Here is a 14,939-nt window from a genome sequence, read left to right on the forward strand (position 1 = left end):
TCATTTATGCGATCTAGGTAGAGATTGCGGGTTGCACTCAGCATTTGCGTGCGGTGTTCTCTGCAGGTGGGAGATTTGTGCGTGTGTATGCATCGATACCGCACATTGTGGGCTTGGTGATTAGCTCACGGGTTTGACAGGCGTACAGTTATCTTGGCACACTCACAGGAGTGAGTATTGTGATGTATGCTTGTGTGGCTACGAGCTAGGTAGCCGGATTCGAGCACTAACGGCTTGAGTTTTTTCAGCAGGTTTCAGCTACAGGTTTACAAGTTTACAGGCACGTTTGAGGGCTTATTTGGGCGCTGAATTTTCAGCCATTGTTTCCTCTTTGCAGGTGTCCATGTATGGCTCAGTTGTAGGCTGATTTGGGACACATTTGTGACTTGTTTATGCAGTTGTTTAAGAGCTGAATTTTGGGGTTGTTTTGGGACTGATTTGCAGCCATATTTGCAGACTTTTGTTGATGCAATTCGAGCCAGTTTAGGGCTGATTTGGTTGACATTTGCTACTCATTGTTGGTTGCTCTTTTGCGAGCATTATGGCTGATTTTTCATTTGACTTCCAACGTTATGGTCTAACACAGTTTGATGGTGCAGATTTTGTTGCTTGGAAGGAGCATATGCTTATTGCATTGGCGGATTTGGGGCAGGATAAACCCTTGTGTAGTTTATCGGCGAAGCCCAAGTCTATGCGTGATGATGATTGGCAGGATCTTGATGAGTTGGCAATGTCTACGATTCGTTTGCATCTGGTTGAGTCTGTTGACTGGCAGGTCTCGAGAGAGACTACAACTCATGCTTTATGGCAGAGTTTACATGCTATGTACGCGACATCCATGTCTACAGGGGAGTCTAGTCCCACTTCTATGTCCATGGAAGAGATTGATCCCACACGCAAGTCTCGACGGCATAGAGACTTGACATGTTGGCATTGTGGACATAGAGGGCACATTAGGCGTCGATGTTTCTGGCGTTTGAGACAACGGAGGCGACAGATGAGTGATGCAGATTTGGGCATGACAGATGCTAGTGAGATTAGTACGATGGTTAATGAGTATGCTTGTGACGGCGATGTCACATTTACATCTAGCTTGTCTTCAGACGATCTTATGTCTACGGATTGCATATCGGATTGCACATTGGTTACTAGATTCAGATGCTACTTTCCATGTCACGTCGCATCGTGAGTGGTTTAGCACGTTTTCTAGTGGCAGACTTGGTTGTGTGCACATGGCTGATGGTGTTGTGTATGACATTGAGGGTGCAGGAGACGTCTGTTTGTCCTTGCCCAGTGGTATGAGATTTATCCTGCGTCATGTGCGTTATGTGCCAGATCTGAGACGGGATTTGATCTCAGTCAGACAGTTACGGGATAGTGGATGTCGGGTATCGCTGCTTGAGCGATCTTTTGCGTTGCATTTGGGTTCGCTAGTGATTGCGAGAGGTACCAGGAGTGGTACAGGTTACCCATTGCATGTGGATCACGTGAGAGACGGTGTTGTCTCTGTGATCATGCAGCCAGGTAGACAGCGAGAGAGCAGGCGAGTCTCTTTTGCTTATGGGTTGCAGGATGCTTTGCATGGAGTGCAGAGTAGTGAGCTCGTTGTGCACACAGTTAGGGCACGACTTGAGCAGTCACACAGAGAGGTGACAGAGTCAGACATGCATGCTTTGCTAGTGACTGAGCAAAGCAAAGAGTCAGTTGTGCGAGATACTTCTATGCAAGATAGACAGGTAGAGCAGTCTTGCTCTAGTGAGTCACGACAAGAGGACGTTGTGCAAGAGTCTATGCATATGGAGTTAGAGCATGAGAGCTCTAGTGAGTCACAGCAGATTGAGTGGTCATGTTTGCATTGGATGATTGCAGAGGAGGCTGAGACGTCAGCGATTATGCAATCATTCCTTTCTATGCTCGAAAGTGAGCATGGGGATATAGTTGTCCAGGATATGTCTTCCAGCAGACACCTAGAGCAGCTGGTTTGCTCTGAGGTTGCACGACAGGTTGATGCGTCTTTTGTGGACAGTCAGGAGATGCATGTGGCTGACACGCCTTGTCAGTCAGAGATGCCTATTGCCAGGGATATATATGTTGATGCATGCTCCGTAGAGCTAGCAGGGCCCACTAGCATTGCATCGGCATTCGGTGGTCTCATGTATGAGATGTTGATCTTGAGACCGGATATCGCAGTTGCAGTGGGAGCATTTGCAGTTGGGGTTGTCAGTCGTTTGTTGACTGATGATGGCATAGTGCACGAGGGAGATATGCAAGTATTGCGTACATACTTGCAGTACGTGTGCGGTACGTGTGGTGGTGTATGGACTTACACGGGAGCAGGACAGCCGGATGCACACGATCACAGCCAGCCAGTGGGCATCGGTTGAGAGCGGTTTTCTCTCACCTTTTGTAGTCTTTAGACTAGGTTCCCTTGCTTAAAGGCACAGTCGCCTTTAAGTGGGAGGTTGTTGGGGTATAGGCGTCTGTGCCTTGCCCGGCCGCCCAGAGTCTGGGCGCCCACTGACTTGTATACATTATACATAGCATAAGTGTATAGGGGGCTACTCACTCTTTTGAGTCTCCCCACCCACATCGGATGTGTGTCTCCTTCTCTCTCTCTCACTCTCCGTCTGTGGTGCTCCCCGATCCCCTTCAAAGATCAATGCCATGATCCTCACTAATTTGCATCAGTACCTGCACAACCATATTGAACGTGATTCATTTCAAGAAAACCTCATCCAAAGGTCTCAGAGTCTTCAAATCTTCTAAGGAACTTTTGAGGGTGGAAATATGGAACATAGAGAGAGGGTACAATTTCTTGTTGAATTGCAAGACATGCTCATCATTCATAATTCCCTGCATAATTTTAAACTTTTCATCCTTTGCTTATGGACTCATTTGTGTCAACATAGACAAAATTCTCAATAGTCTGCCTCTTTCTCTCTTCCTTGTTCTCTTTGAAAACCTACTTCTTTTGGTTTGCCTTCCCCTTCAACTACATTTACCCTCAACATGCATTTCTTCGCAACGTCTTCATTGATACTCCTACTTAGCATATGCTTCATACCTCCATATTGCAACAACTTCCTTCTCAACTGAGGTTCTTTTATAAAATTTTACCTGGCTTGATTTTCCCTAGAACCAATGCAAAGTTGAGTGCACTTGAACCAATGTTAGGCAATCTCTTTGTGAAAACGCTCGACCTGAAGTTGAATCTTCTTCAGACATTGACAAACAATTTTCATGCTCCATGGTGTGCTGCCATGCTTGGACAATCTTTCACCTTTGAATTTAATTAGTATCGTTGGAGTACCACACACACACACACACATAGATTTTCAATGGAGTCAGTTGTAGCTGTGAAATTATTTGCTAGCAGAAAAGAGTAGCTTGAGACCTTCAATGGAGAGCTTTGAGGCCACAAGTTCATGGATGAAGAGAGAGAGAGAGAGAGAGAGAGAGAGAGAGTAACAACAACACTTGAAGTGTACAAGAATTGGCTACTTATATAGTAGATGCATATATGATATGGCTAAGTGCACCTCTCAAGGGTCACATAAGCATCGTTCCCAAGCGTCAACGAGAACCTTCCAAAGGGAAAGGTTGAATCCAAATAATGGGGAAAGAAACAGTGACTAAGAATAGCTTTTGGACTCTTATGCAACCAACCATGGCATGTGTGCTAGGGAATGTGCCCTCACATGCTCATATGATGACTGAAGTGCTAAGTGTAGAAGAGATGGTTCTCACACCAGTTGTCGGTATGGGTCAACGGCCACAATCCCAACAAACCTCCCCTGGGACTTTGGACTGGACCAGTGACCCAATACAAAGAGCTTACATTGCCACAAAGGCCAGACCATAAGGGTATGGTGGATCAATGGACTATGGTGCCAGGAGGCCAAAAACTCCTCCCTTTGAACCACAAGTCTCTTAGGACCAAGTTGTCCACACAAAACAAACTTTCCTCAAAGATGACTCCAAAAAATGAGGCTAAGGTTCACCCATATTTTTCCTACAAGCTGTCAATCTCCGGGGGGGGGTGTCAAAGTCGACGATGTGAAAGCGTAGAGACCAAGGGGAGTGAGCACGAGAGAGAGAGAGAGAGAGAGAGAGAGAGAGAGAGAGAGAGAGAGAGAGAGAGAGAGAGTCCTAAACCAATCAACCTTGGCAATGAATAACTGAATGTGTGTACAATGGACACAAGGGGTTGCTTATATAGCACCCTCAGTAAATTGCCCTACCCAACAATTTGACAAATAAGTAAAAAAAATACCTAAAAGCCAAACTAAATAATGGGATCACATTGGGCAGTTCACTTGAGATGGCTAAAGGTTAACACCCTCTCTACATCTCATAGTGGACATCAATAGTTAGACCAAGTCGGTGAAGAAGCTACCATGGACACCCCAGCATCGGTCGGGATATGGATACACCTCGGTGTTTCTCTCCTCAACTTTGTACGTGAAAGTAATGTCATCTCGAGCATCGGTTGCCTTTTGTAGAAACTTTGAACTGTAGACAACACTATGTCCAATAATCCCCATTCGTGAACTGTGAACACATCACATCCAAATTATAAAACTCCAAGATAATGAATTAATGTAATAGGACTGATTTTTGAAGTTCTTAAAGTCGAAAAGAATGTAGTGGACCATATCTTTCGTTTAGCACGATTTAAAAGATTGCTAAATAGTCTATTAGATAGAGCTTATATGACTGAGTTTAAGATATTAAGAGAGATAATATAGTTGGAACACATCTTGTCCATAATCTGACCAATAACAATAAATTGGAACGCCCATCAGTACTATTTTAGATGTCTGATTGGTTCCCTGCCAGATGCATGTGTATTGAACTCCGACCTACGGGTCCAAACACCAATAAATTGAACTCCAACACAAGGGTACGAATTAATTATAGGGAGCATGTGGTTGCCCCTCTCTACCATTCACAAGCCTCTATGTGGCTGAAGCTAGTGGTGACACCAATTTTCATGTGACTAGAAGGCGGGAGTTTGTGCCAGTGTAGTCACCACCACAGCAGCAACCTCCTTGTTGTCCTTCCCTGAGTCACTATCACTGCTTTCCTCCTGTTGTTGGCTTTTACCTTTGTCCTTTGTAGAATCTTTGCCTTTGCCTTTGGATTTGCAATCCTTGTCCAAATGACCACGCTTTCCACATTTGTAACAACGGTACTTTGTCCTCTTTCTGGAATCCGAAGCAGCAAGTGCTTCACCATGTGCTTCCACTGTCTCAAAAATCTGAATTTTGCCTTGAGTTACCAACATGGCTTCCTCCTCAATGAGAAAAGAGCTGAGATCATCAAGTTCCAGCTTTTCCTTCGTGACTTGTAGCCGTAGTGTCCTAGCCACTATTTCATACTCTTGAGACAACTTCGTGAGAACCAAAGCAGCTAACTGGGTACTCATCAGCGCACTCTACATAGTTGATACTTGATCGTGAATAACTTTAGTCTTCATAAGGAATGATTGCATGGAACTTCCTCGGCGAAAGTGGATGGAAAACAACTATCCAAGAGGGTGACTGCTCGCATCATAGAATCCCGATCAAACATACCTACAAGCTTGAACCACATTTCATTGGCAGTCTTCAAGGTTTGAATAGCTGGAGAAAGGTCCTTTATAAAAGATTCCGCAATGGCCGACATTGCCTTCACATTTGGTGCATCCCAATCGACACACGATTTGAGATATTCGTCATCTTGCAGGCGGGTGTACCTATTGTGGGAATCCCATGTGGGACGAGGCTCTAAGCTGTCGACAACATCCCATAAACATTTTTGTGAGAACCAAAGTCGCATAATCAAATTCCAATGAGCGTAGTTATTCCCGTTCAATTTGTTGATGTCGCTTGAGCAAGGCGGGGCCATGGTGAAGTTGCAAGATCTGGAACTCCGGGAACCTTCTCGCACTCCAAAGTTGGCCGCACAAACCAAGCCGATAAAATCCCCACATTGTCCCTCTCTTAAGCTCCAATTTCTCTGCCTCTTTGCCTCCTGAGTCGCGCCAAAAGTGTCTCCTCCGATGCCCCTGTCTAGGGATCGGGGTCCTCAAAGCAAGGAGCCATTCTCTCGAAGGACTAGCCCAGTTTCAACCCGCTACACACAAGTTGCTGCCCCTAACTTGCTGGCCAATAGCGTTTTAAAACACTGCTTTAAAAATAAAAACACAGGGCATGCTCTCTTTTTCCGTCCACGGTCTTGGACACGATGGCGTCTCAAAACGCAGAGGATGCACTTGCCGCCAAGGGGGAGCCTGTCTACTGCGGCATTTCAAAATGTTGGAAGCTCGGGAAGGGAGGCGCCTAGCACCTGCTGCACTGCAACATGCGTTTCAAAACGCAGGGAAGGGGAGGGCGAGGCTGCAAGCAGCGGCATTCTAAAACGCTCGTAAGAGAAGGTCTCGGTGCCGCTGCACACAGCAGTGTTTAGAACACTTGGGAACAAAAAGGGGGGGCGAGGAATGTCGACAACCAGCAAGGGGGGACTTGCCAATTCTTCTTCTTCTTCTCCGGGCTGCTCCTCCACGCCAAGGGCTTCAAGCACGACCTCATTCTGATACCATGTCAAAGTTGACGATGCGGAAGCGCAGAGACCAAGGGGAGTGAGCACGAGAGAGAGAGAGAGAGAGAGAGAGAGAGAGAGAGAGAGAGAGTCTCCTGAGCCAATCAACCTTGGCAATGAATAATTGAATGTGTATACAATGGAGGCGAGGAGTTGCTTATATAGCACCCTCAGTAAATTGCCCTACCCAAGACTTTGACAAATAAGTAAAATAAATACCTAAAAGCCAAACTAAATAATGGGATCACATTGGACAGGTCACTTGAGATGCCTAAACTTTAAGGGGAGGGGAGGTCACTTACTAATTATGTGGCTATCACGTGAGTACAGCAGAAGGGGTTATTTATTTTTATTTTCTCTCACATTTTCACATACAGAAGGGTACCATAAAAAGAAATTCGGAAAAAAAATTACATATTGAATAGAAAAAGGGTGTATTTTATTTGTCAAAAATTAACAGATTAGGAGTTTTAAAAATAGCCCTTGAACACATGCGATATACACAAATTATACATCGTGACTCCCCCGAGCTGTCAATGTCACTACCAAGTCACGAGACAGTGGCTTTGCGTTCATCTCTTCTACTATGTTGCACTCTGGATGTTGCTACTGCTTCAACACTTGAAAAAGGAATGCCCCATTTTTCCATAGTGTGTACATGCTTTAAACCTCCAACAATACTTTTCTTTATGCCTGAGCTTTCTACATTCGTAACGTTTCTTGGTACCTTTATTGGATTAAAAAATAGATGTATGACCGAGAAATGAAAAACTAAATGTATTTTGGATGATGATGATGATGCTCCTCCCTAAAAGATGGGTTTTTGTTTTCTCTCATGGTGCCAAACGGAGAAGTCTTAACATTTGAAGACTCTTGAAGGGTAGTGTTTGTCCCCTCAGAGTAGCAAAATATCAAACCCCCTATACAAGAACAATCGCATACGTTGCAAAAGTTAGCGCCTTGGAGTGCAAAAGTTAAACTTTGAATCACAAGAAATTAGAGAGAGTGAAAAAACTTCGTTGAAGCTTTTCTATTTGTCCCTTTTTAATGCTCTTTGAAGATCTTCCTTGAAGCTGTTTTTCTTTGAATTCTTGAAGCTTGAGCTCTAGACGCTTCTCCTCCTCAAAACTTTTGCTTCAAAGTCTTTGCTTGAATTTGGCTTCATACTCAAGCCGAAGAGAAGCGTGTGATTTGAAGACTTTTCAATCTTTGTTGGGACTCTTCGAAAGAATTTCTTTTGAATTCTTGAAGAAGCTTTGAATACACTTTAATTATCGACACTAGGACTGACTACTAACAATTATTTGCTACCTGATGTGAGAACATGGATAGAGCTATAGAGAGATTTCTCTTAAGAAGCTTGAGGGTCAGTCTACAAGAAGCACCCCTAAAATGGGCACACACGGGACAAGGGGTTTGCATACCTGAAGTGGTTTAAGGAAAATTTGAAGGTATTTTTCAAATTCAATGGCAAGAAAAAATCATGACGCATGGCTCACCTCTTGCGGACCCACCCACATTATCAAGCTTGAATTAAGAGTTTGGTTGGCATTTTTCCATGGAGCGACAATCTAAAAGTAACCTTCTAGGCACATCGAGCTCAAGATTATGAGGCCGCCCTCTAAATTTAGGCTGACCATGTAACCATGCCAGCTTTTGTCTTTGCTTTTTATAGGGAGCCTAAACAAGGTTTGTTGAGCTTGTCTTGCAGTGAATGCACGTGCACAAGGACTCACACACACACACACCTATTTTTTTAGATACAATTAGATGGGCAAATAAACTCAAATTGGGGAGCTTAGGGACTCAAGTGAAAGCTCTTGTTGAGCACTTCCTAACACACACAAAAGTGATAATGAGCTTTAGGAGGAATTAATTAGAGGAGTAAAAACAAGAAAACTTATCAAAAATTGTGCACATAGTATGAAGGGAAAAATAACTCAATTGATTGGGGACGGGAAGAAATTGATCCCGATCAATCTAGCAAAGAGGTAAATGATTAATGCATACCCTAATTATGTGCTACTGAAATCTAATGGTCTCTACTCAAACCCACCTAATCCATGGAGGGTAGTGGCCTCTTGGGTCTACCAAGAACGTGCCCACACATAGATAGGTTAGAGCTCGATTAGTGAGATATTTAATTAGCTAGGAGAGAATTATAAATGGACCTAATGATGATTAAGAGATATGAATTACCTCAATGGATTTCTTACCAAATTGAAAGGATTAGGGGAGATTAGCAAGCATAGCATTCATATTAGCATATTTGATTAAAGCACTAATTACTCAATGCAAGAGAGAGAGAGATTGTGTAGACTCAAAGATAAAATTATTGATAAATGAACTAACAACAACACTTGAAGAGTACAAGAATTGGCTACTTATATACTAGCTGCATATGATTAGGTGCACTTCTTAAGGGTCAAATAAAGATCTTTTCCAAGGGTCCAGGGGAAACTCCCAAAGGACAAGGTTGACTCCACAGAATAGGAAAAGGTAGGGTGATTGGGAATAGCTTTTGGAATCTAGTGCAAGTCACCATGGCATGTGTTCTAGAGAAGTGCCCTCACATGCTCATATGATTACTGGACTCCATAGAAATGGGAAAGGTAGATTGATTGGGAATAGCTTTTGGAGTCTTGTGCAAGTCATTATGGCATGTGTGCTAGTCCATGTGCCCTTACATGCTCATATGATGACTGGACTGTTGATTGTAAAGAGATGGTTCACTTGCCATTGTTAGTATATGCCGGCCACAATCCCAATACAATGGAGAGATTGAAGGCTATGAATTCATGGGTGCAGAGAGAGAGAGAGAGAGAGAGAGAGAGAGAGAGAGAGAGAGAGCTCCAATGGACAGTCGTTGTTGCACAGTCCACCATGGCAGGACTCTTCGATATCCACGAAGGAGAAGAGAGAGAGAGAGAGAGAGAGAGAGAGAGAGAGAGAGAGAGAGCTCCAATGGACAGTCGTTGTTGCACAGTCCACCATGGCAGGACTCTTCGATATCCACGAAGGAAGAGAGAGAGAGAGAGAGAGAGAGAGAGAGAGAGAGACGTAATTATGAGAGCATACTATTTGGGTAGTGGAGTCATACAGGTAGTTTTATTAAGAATATACATAAAGGTCACATTCTATTACAACACTTTGTACTGAGTTCAACTATATGGCTATAATCAGCCCACTAGTTGGTGTCCAATGGACACCAACTCTGTGGACACCCAAACATGATTTCACCTATCAAGATGTTTTTTTTATAAGGGAGGGGACATCATGTAGGCATCAAAGCCTTGCGGTGGAGTGGTCTAGCTCGCAACACTCTTTGCAAGTCGTCGAGGTTCTGAGTTCAATTTGGCACAATATGCAGAGAACTTTTAGCTTTGTAGAGGAGGTGCATTGCATGCAATTGGAATCTCATGAAATTCCATTTAATGTAGTGAAATTAGAGAGAGCAGGAAAACTAGTAAGGATTGATACGATTGATTGGTATATAAGTAGTATATAAGTAGTAAAGAGCTAATTGTGTATATAAGTAGTAAAGAGCTAATTCATGTAGGCGTCTATTTTGTGACCTGGGTTTTGACCCGACCACGTTCGGTTTAGTTGTCACCCCTTGCCTCTACACGTACCACATGCTTTGCACATCATATCATTTCTCTAACAGTTCTAGTGCATGGTTGAGGCATGCTATAAACACATATCCATTGACTGGATGACCGCAATGGATTCTAGCCCAAGCATCTAGTACTAAATTGTACTATTTAGATTTAGTACCGTGTAGAATAGTTTGTGCAGTATACTCATTGTTAACTGATGAGGTTTAGTTATTAATTTTTTAAATGCCAACTTATTCACATTGTAATTGCTAGTAAAGATCATTTTACTAGAATATTGGAAGAACTCTTTGCTTACAACGGTTAGCTTTTTACTATTTATATACAAAGTCAATCGTATCAATACTTACTTTTATAAAATGCCAACTTATTCACATTGTAATTGCAAGTAAAGATTAATATAATGCTAGTATTCTTTGCTTACACAATTAGCTATTTACTATTTATATACCAATTCAATCGTATCAATACTTACTTGTTTAATTGCCAACTTACTCACATTGTAATTGCTAGTAAAGATCATTTTACTAATATAAGTTGCTTCCAACACTTCAATTCTTCTTTGAGTAAAAGTGGCTTCATGCAATCTTCAACTTATGGATTTATCATCCTCAGCGACTACTCTCTTAGCATCTTTTCTTGTTGTTGTGACATCTCCCCTCTAGTTGAATTATGATTGATCCAATCTTTGAAATACGTTTTGCAAGAGTATCTTCAAAAAACATGCATGAAGCTATAAAATTCAATATTAACGTGCAATTTAAAGCTTTATGATTGCCCATACCAATAGAAGATGGCAGGCCAAGTGTGGATTCAATCAACAAGGCCATCCTTACCTGGCAAAAGACTCATATTGAAGGAGACATGCCTTGGTGCAAACTCTTAGATTCATATCAAGGTCACTTTACCATGAGTCATTGCTTGTGTGCCATAGCACATGAAAACCATACATGGGGGCACTTTTGTTATTGTGCTCTTAATAATGAATACTTGTGTGTGTATTTTTATAAGAGGTCATTGTTGAGTGGCTAGGATTGCAAGAATGGTGCCGAAAAAAGGGGGTTTGATTGTGTGGATGAAAGCTTTGGGTGTCGGGGCTTAGGGTAGAGGAGTTGTCACCATGATCACCCACAATGAGCCATACAAGGCACTTTCAACATTATTATATGCACTAGCACAACACAAACCATAAAGTGCATTAATTTCCTCGTATGTGTAATAATACAAACTTCGGACGTGTTTTTTAGACTCACTTCATGCTCAATGGTAAAACCATCAAGTCAAATGATCATCAACAATGAAAGAAACGACAAAAGATGGGCTCATGTAAGTCAGCATTTCTATAGGGGTTTCTATGTAATTGTAATCAGCATAATATGACTTGCCACCTTTCTCTCATCCACTTTATGATTGTTGTTTTTAGTGTATCGTGAAACCATTCTTCTCAACATATGCTTCAACGCATATAACGCATACCCCTTGTCATTAACATAGCTTCAAAACAATGGCTCTCAAGTTCCCGAAGACCCTTATTCATTATCGAGAGATGCATTTTAGTGTAGGCAGAAAAGAACGCTGAGTGGACTCTTGTAAATACCGATAAAAGTGTTTGCCACTTATCAATGGGTGAAGGGTTTTGTCAGTAGAAAACACGAAAATGGAACACTGCTAGCTTGCCAATGGCAATCAAGTTATTCCTAACGGCAGAAAGTAATTAAAATGTAACTGGAATAATTAACGGCAAACCTAAGGTTTAAATATATCTTAACTCGCCATATGCACAATGGGCATGGAGCTCAAATTTACTGACCCTAATGAGGTGTAAGCTTTACAACATAAGTAGATCATCACAAGAGTAGTGACTTAAATTAACCATAGTATTATACAGCAAACAACAAGGCGTTCTCAAGGCCTTCTCAGCTAGCCATTCCTTCTACTGTGAGAGCCAGAACTCGAGGTGTGCTTTTTTTGCGAAAAGGTTGGTGCATTTTTAGGAAAAGCGGATGTGCCCAAGAGCCAGCTTGACTCAAGCATCTCTAATACATCAGGCAGAAAGTCCTCTCCCTTTTCGGTACCCTGAGAAAGTACTATTCTCTCGCTGGCAGGCACAGCCTTGTCGACAGCCCCATGGAAAACCTCATCCTCTACAATATTGTCAGCACTCACATTGATCTCCTTGAAAAGCACTTTATCCACTATTGTAGCTTCCTTAGCATGGAGCTCACCATCCTTCACAACCACATCCACACTGGAATCTTTCATAGCATCATTCTTCACAACATCATCCACTCTAACACACGTCTCCTCAGCACACCCCACGTTCACATCTTCCTTTGCACGGAGGACATCATCTTTCACCACATCATCCACTCTTAAACGCCTCTCCTCAGAAAACCTTTCTCCATTACGCACATAACTCACATTCTGCCCCTCATACTGTACATCACAGACATCCGACCTCCTCACCGGCCCTGCTAACTGCAAGCTCTTGGTCACAACAGCGCATTGCCCTTTGATTGCCACGTCCTGTTTCAAATGAAATGCCAAACGACCATCTTCAGTCCTTGTACTCTCGTCTGATCTTCTCTCACCTTGCTTCAATAGCCAGTTGGAAACAGCCCTTGCAGAGGGAGCGACTAAGAACAGAACAACAGGGGTCACAAGATTAATCACAGGCACTCGACCGGCCAAAGTCACGGCCTTTCTTATGTCGTCTTTCACAGCAAGCTCATACTTTATCCACAAGCCAGCAGATGCGCCGACAAGCCCCTGTGTATAGAGCTGAGATAGCCCCACTTGCAGCTGTACTTTTGAGCAAAGGCCACAACCTTCTACCAAGCAGAAAACCTGTACTCAGCAGAGATTTCAATGTCATTGTTTCAGGAGTAAGGAAGTTTAATCCATGGCAGCGATGCATTTGCATCGAAAGCCTAACAAGCCTTTCATTTTCATGGTGTCGATGAAGTGAAATTCATGGTATTGATGCATCAATGACCCTTTCATTTTCAATGCAATAAAGCGACATTTATGTTGCGGGCATATGTGTCAGAATGTCACCCTTGCTACACTTGTGCGATGAAAGCATCTGAATTTCCCTACCTTACCAATAACACACAAACCAAAAAACTTGCAGATCCAGGTGCATGATGCTTAATAGTTGTACCTAAAGTTCGATTTCATCATTCAATGTTAATAATATACTAAACACACAGTGGTTGGGAGAATCATTCTTCCAAGGAAGAGGCTCACCTGATCATCAATGGAAGCAAGAATAGACAAGCTGTGGCACTGTAAGGCTTGCGCGAGAGGATGGGTCCATCGATCCACCAAGTCTTCCGCCCACCCGATAATTGGGCCGATCGGAAAAGGCAAATGGGTGACTCTCTCCAGCCATGTGTGTGCGAGAGATATGAAGTAGCACGCGCAATCATGAAGAGGCCTTATGGGTGTGTCCTCTGCAAAACCCTAGTGCAAGTTCGAAATTGAGACGAACAGAAGAAATGTGCGCTAATGCTTCCCAAGATACACAATTTCCAAACTTACTGCGGAGCGATCGGAGTCCCTCTTTTCCTTGTCATTCGCCTTCTCTGTCTCCTTCTCCACCTCTGATTTCATGAGTTTCCTGCTCAGAAGCACGCGAGGACGCTTAGTCGTCACGCATTTCGTGTGTCTGAATCGCGTTCTTGCTTGTACCTTCTAAAATATATTTTTGACACTACACCATAGCCTAGTGGGCCCTTTTGATGCTATACAAACCAGAAAAGCTATGCATGGCAGTCACTCTTGATGCTCATAGTGCACTCTTATAACACACTTATTGTGAGCACATATAACAATGGCTCAATCAAAAGCTGCGCATGGCACGCAATCAACGATAGGCTAGCGAAGGTTTGATTCTTGCATTTGATAGAGAAAGAATGGACTTTCTCACTCTTACAACAGTTGTTGCGATGATTCTTTGAAGTAATCAAGGCCATGGCTGCTTCTTCTCCTCCAAGAAGTGGTCCAAGTCAATCCCTTAACATGCAAGCTTCTTGTTAATGCAAAACAATGAAAGCGAGTTGAAGGTTTGAAAAAGAACTTATGTCACTTGATGTTTGTTCATAAGTGAGTTTGCTATTAACCCCACTCCTTGTATAAACTCAACTTAATATGTCCACCATGCAGTGTTCGGGAAAAATGTGTCTCAGCTTAATATCGTGCCCTTTTGAATTTCCAAAATGCCGGTTGAGAGCAAGGGGGAAAGGAGAAATTCCGCCCCAAAAAAAGAGAAAAATAGTGTAAAAACCTGAAAAAGTAAACTAATTTTCTAAAATTTCCTCTTGGAAAATTCAAGGAGAGGAATTTTGTATGCTTGGAAAAATGATTTTTCCCAAACACTACCACCATGTATGCATGTTGTAGACAAGTCACATCATGATAGTGAAATGTAAACTGCTATGGAATGGATGAGTCATGGAATTGGAAAAGTTTGAAGAGATAAAATAAGTCCCATTTGTGAAACAAGTCTGTTGCACGGAGGATCCCTACAACCATAAGATTTTTGGCACTAGAAGTCGGGGGGGGGGGGGGGGGGGGGGGGGGGGGATGATTCCAAGGGAAGGGCATGCAAGACCTAGCAATTTTTGCCAAGTATCCCTCCTCTTTGTCAAATCAAATATGTTGTAAAACACTCTCTCTCTCTCTCTCTCTCTCTCTCTCTCTCTCTCTCTCTCTCTCTCTCTCACTCAGACCCAAGCA

The 14,939-nt window shown here is 42.8% G+C and overlaps 1 protein-coding gene across 1 annotated transcript; it reads right to left on the reverse strand.

Moving 5' to 3' along the window:
* Positions 1-12,039: 12,039 nt before the first annotated feature.
* LOC147419953 (uncharacterized) lies at positions 12,040-13,976 on the reverse strand. Its single transcript, XM_086506100.1, has 3 exons — positions 13,743-13,976; positions 13,449-13,664; positions 12,040-13,046 (listed from the first exon to the last, which is right to left on the reverse strand). The coding sequence occupies exons 1-3, from the start codon at positions 13,812-13,814 to the stop codon at positions 12,120-12,122; spliced, it is 1,215 nt and encodes a 404-aa protein (XP_086362226.1). The 5' UTR covers positions 13,815-13,976; the 3' UTR covers positions 12,040-12,119.
* Positions 13,977-14,939: the final 963 nt, after the last annotated feature.

The sequence above is a fragment of the Adiantum capillus-veneris genome, chromosome 29, assembly GCF_014529385.1.
Source record: "Adiantum capillus-veneris isolate H3 chromosome 29, ASM1452938v2, whole genome shotgun sequence".
NCBI lineage: Eukaryota > Viridiplantae > Streptophyta > Polypodiopsida > Polypodiales > Pteridaceae > Adiantum > Adiantum capillus-veneris.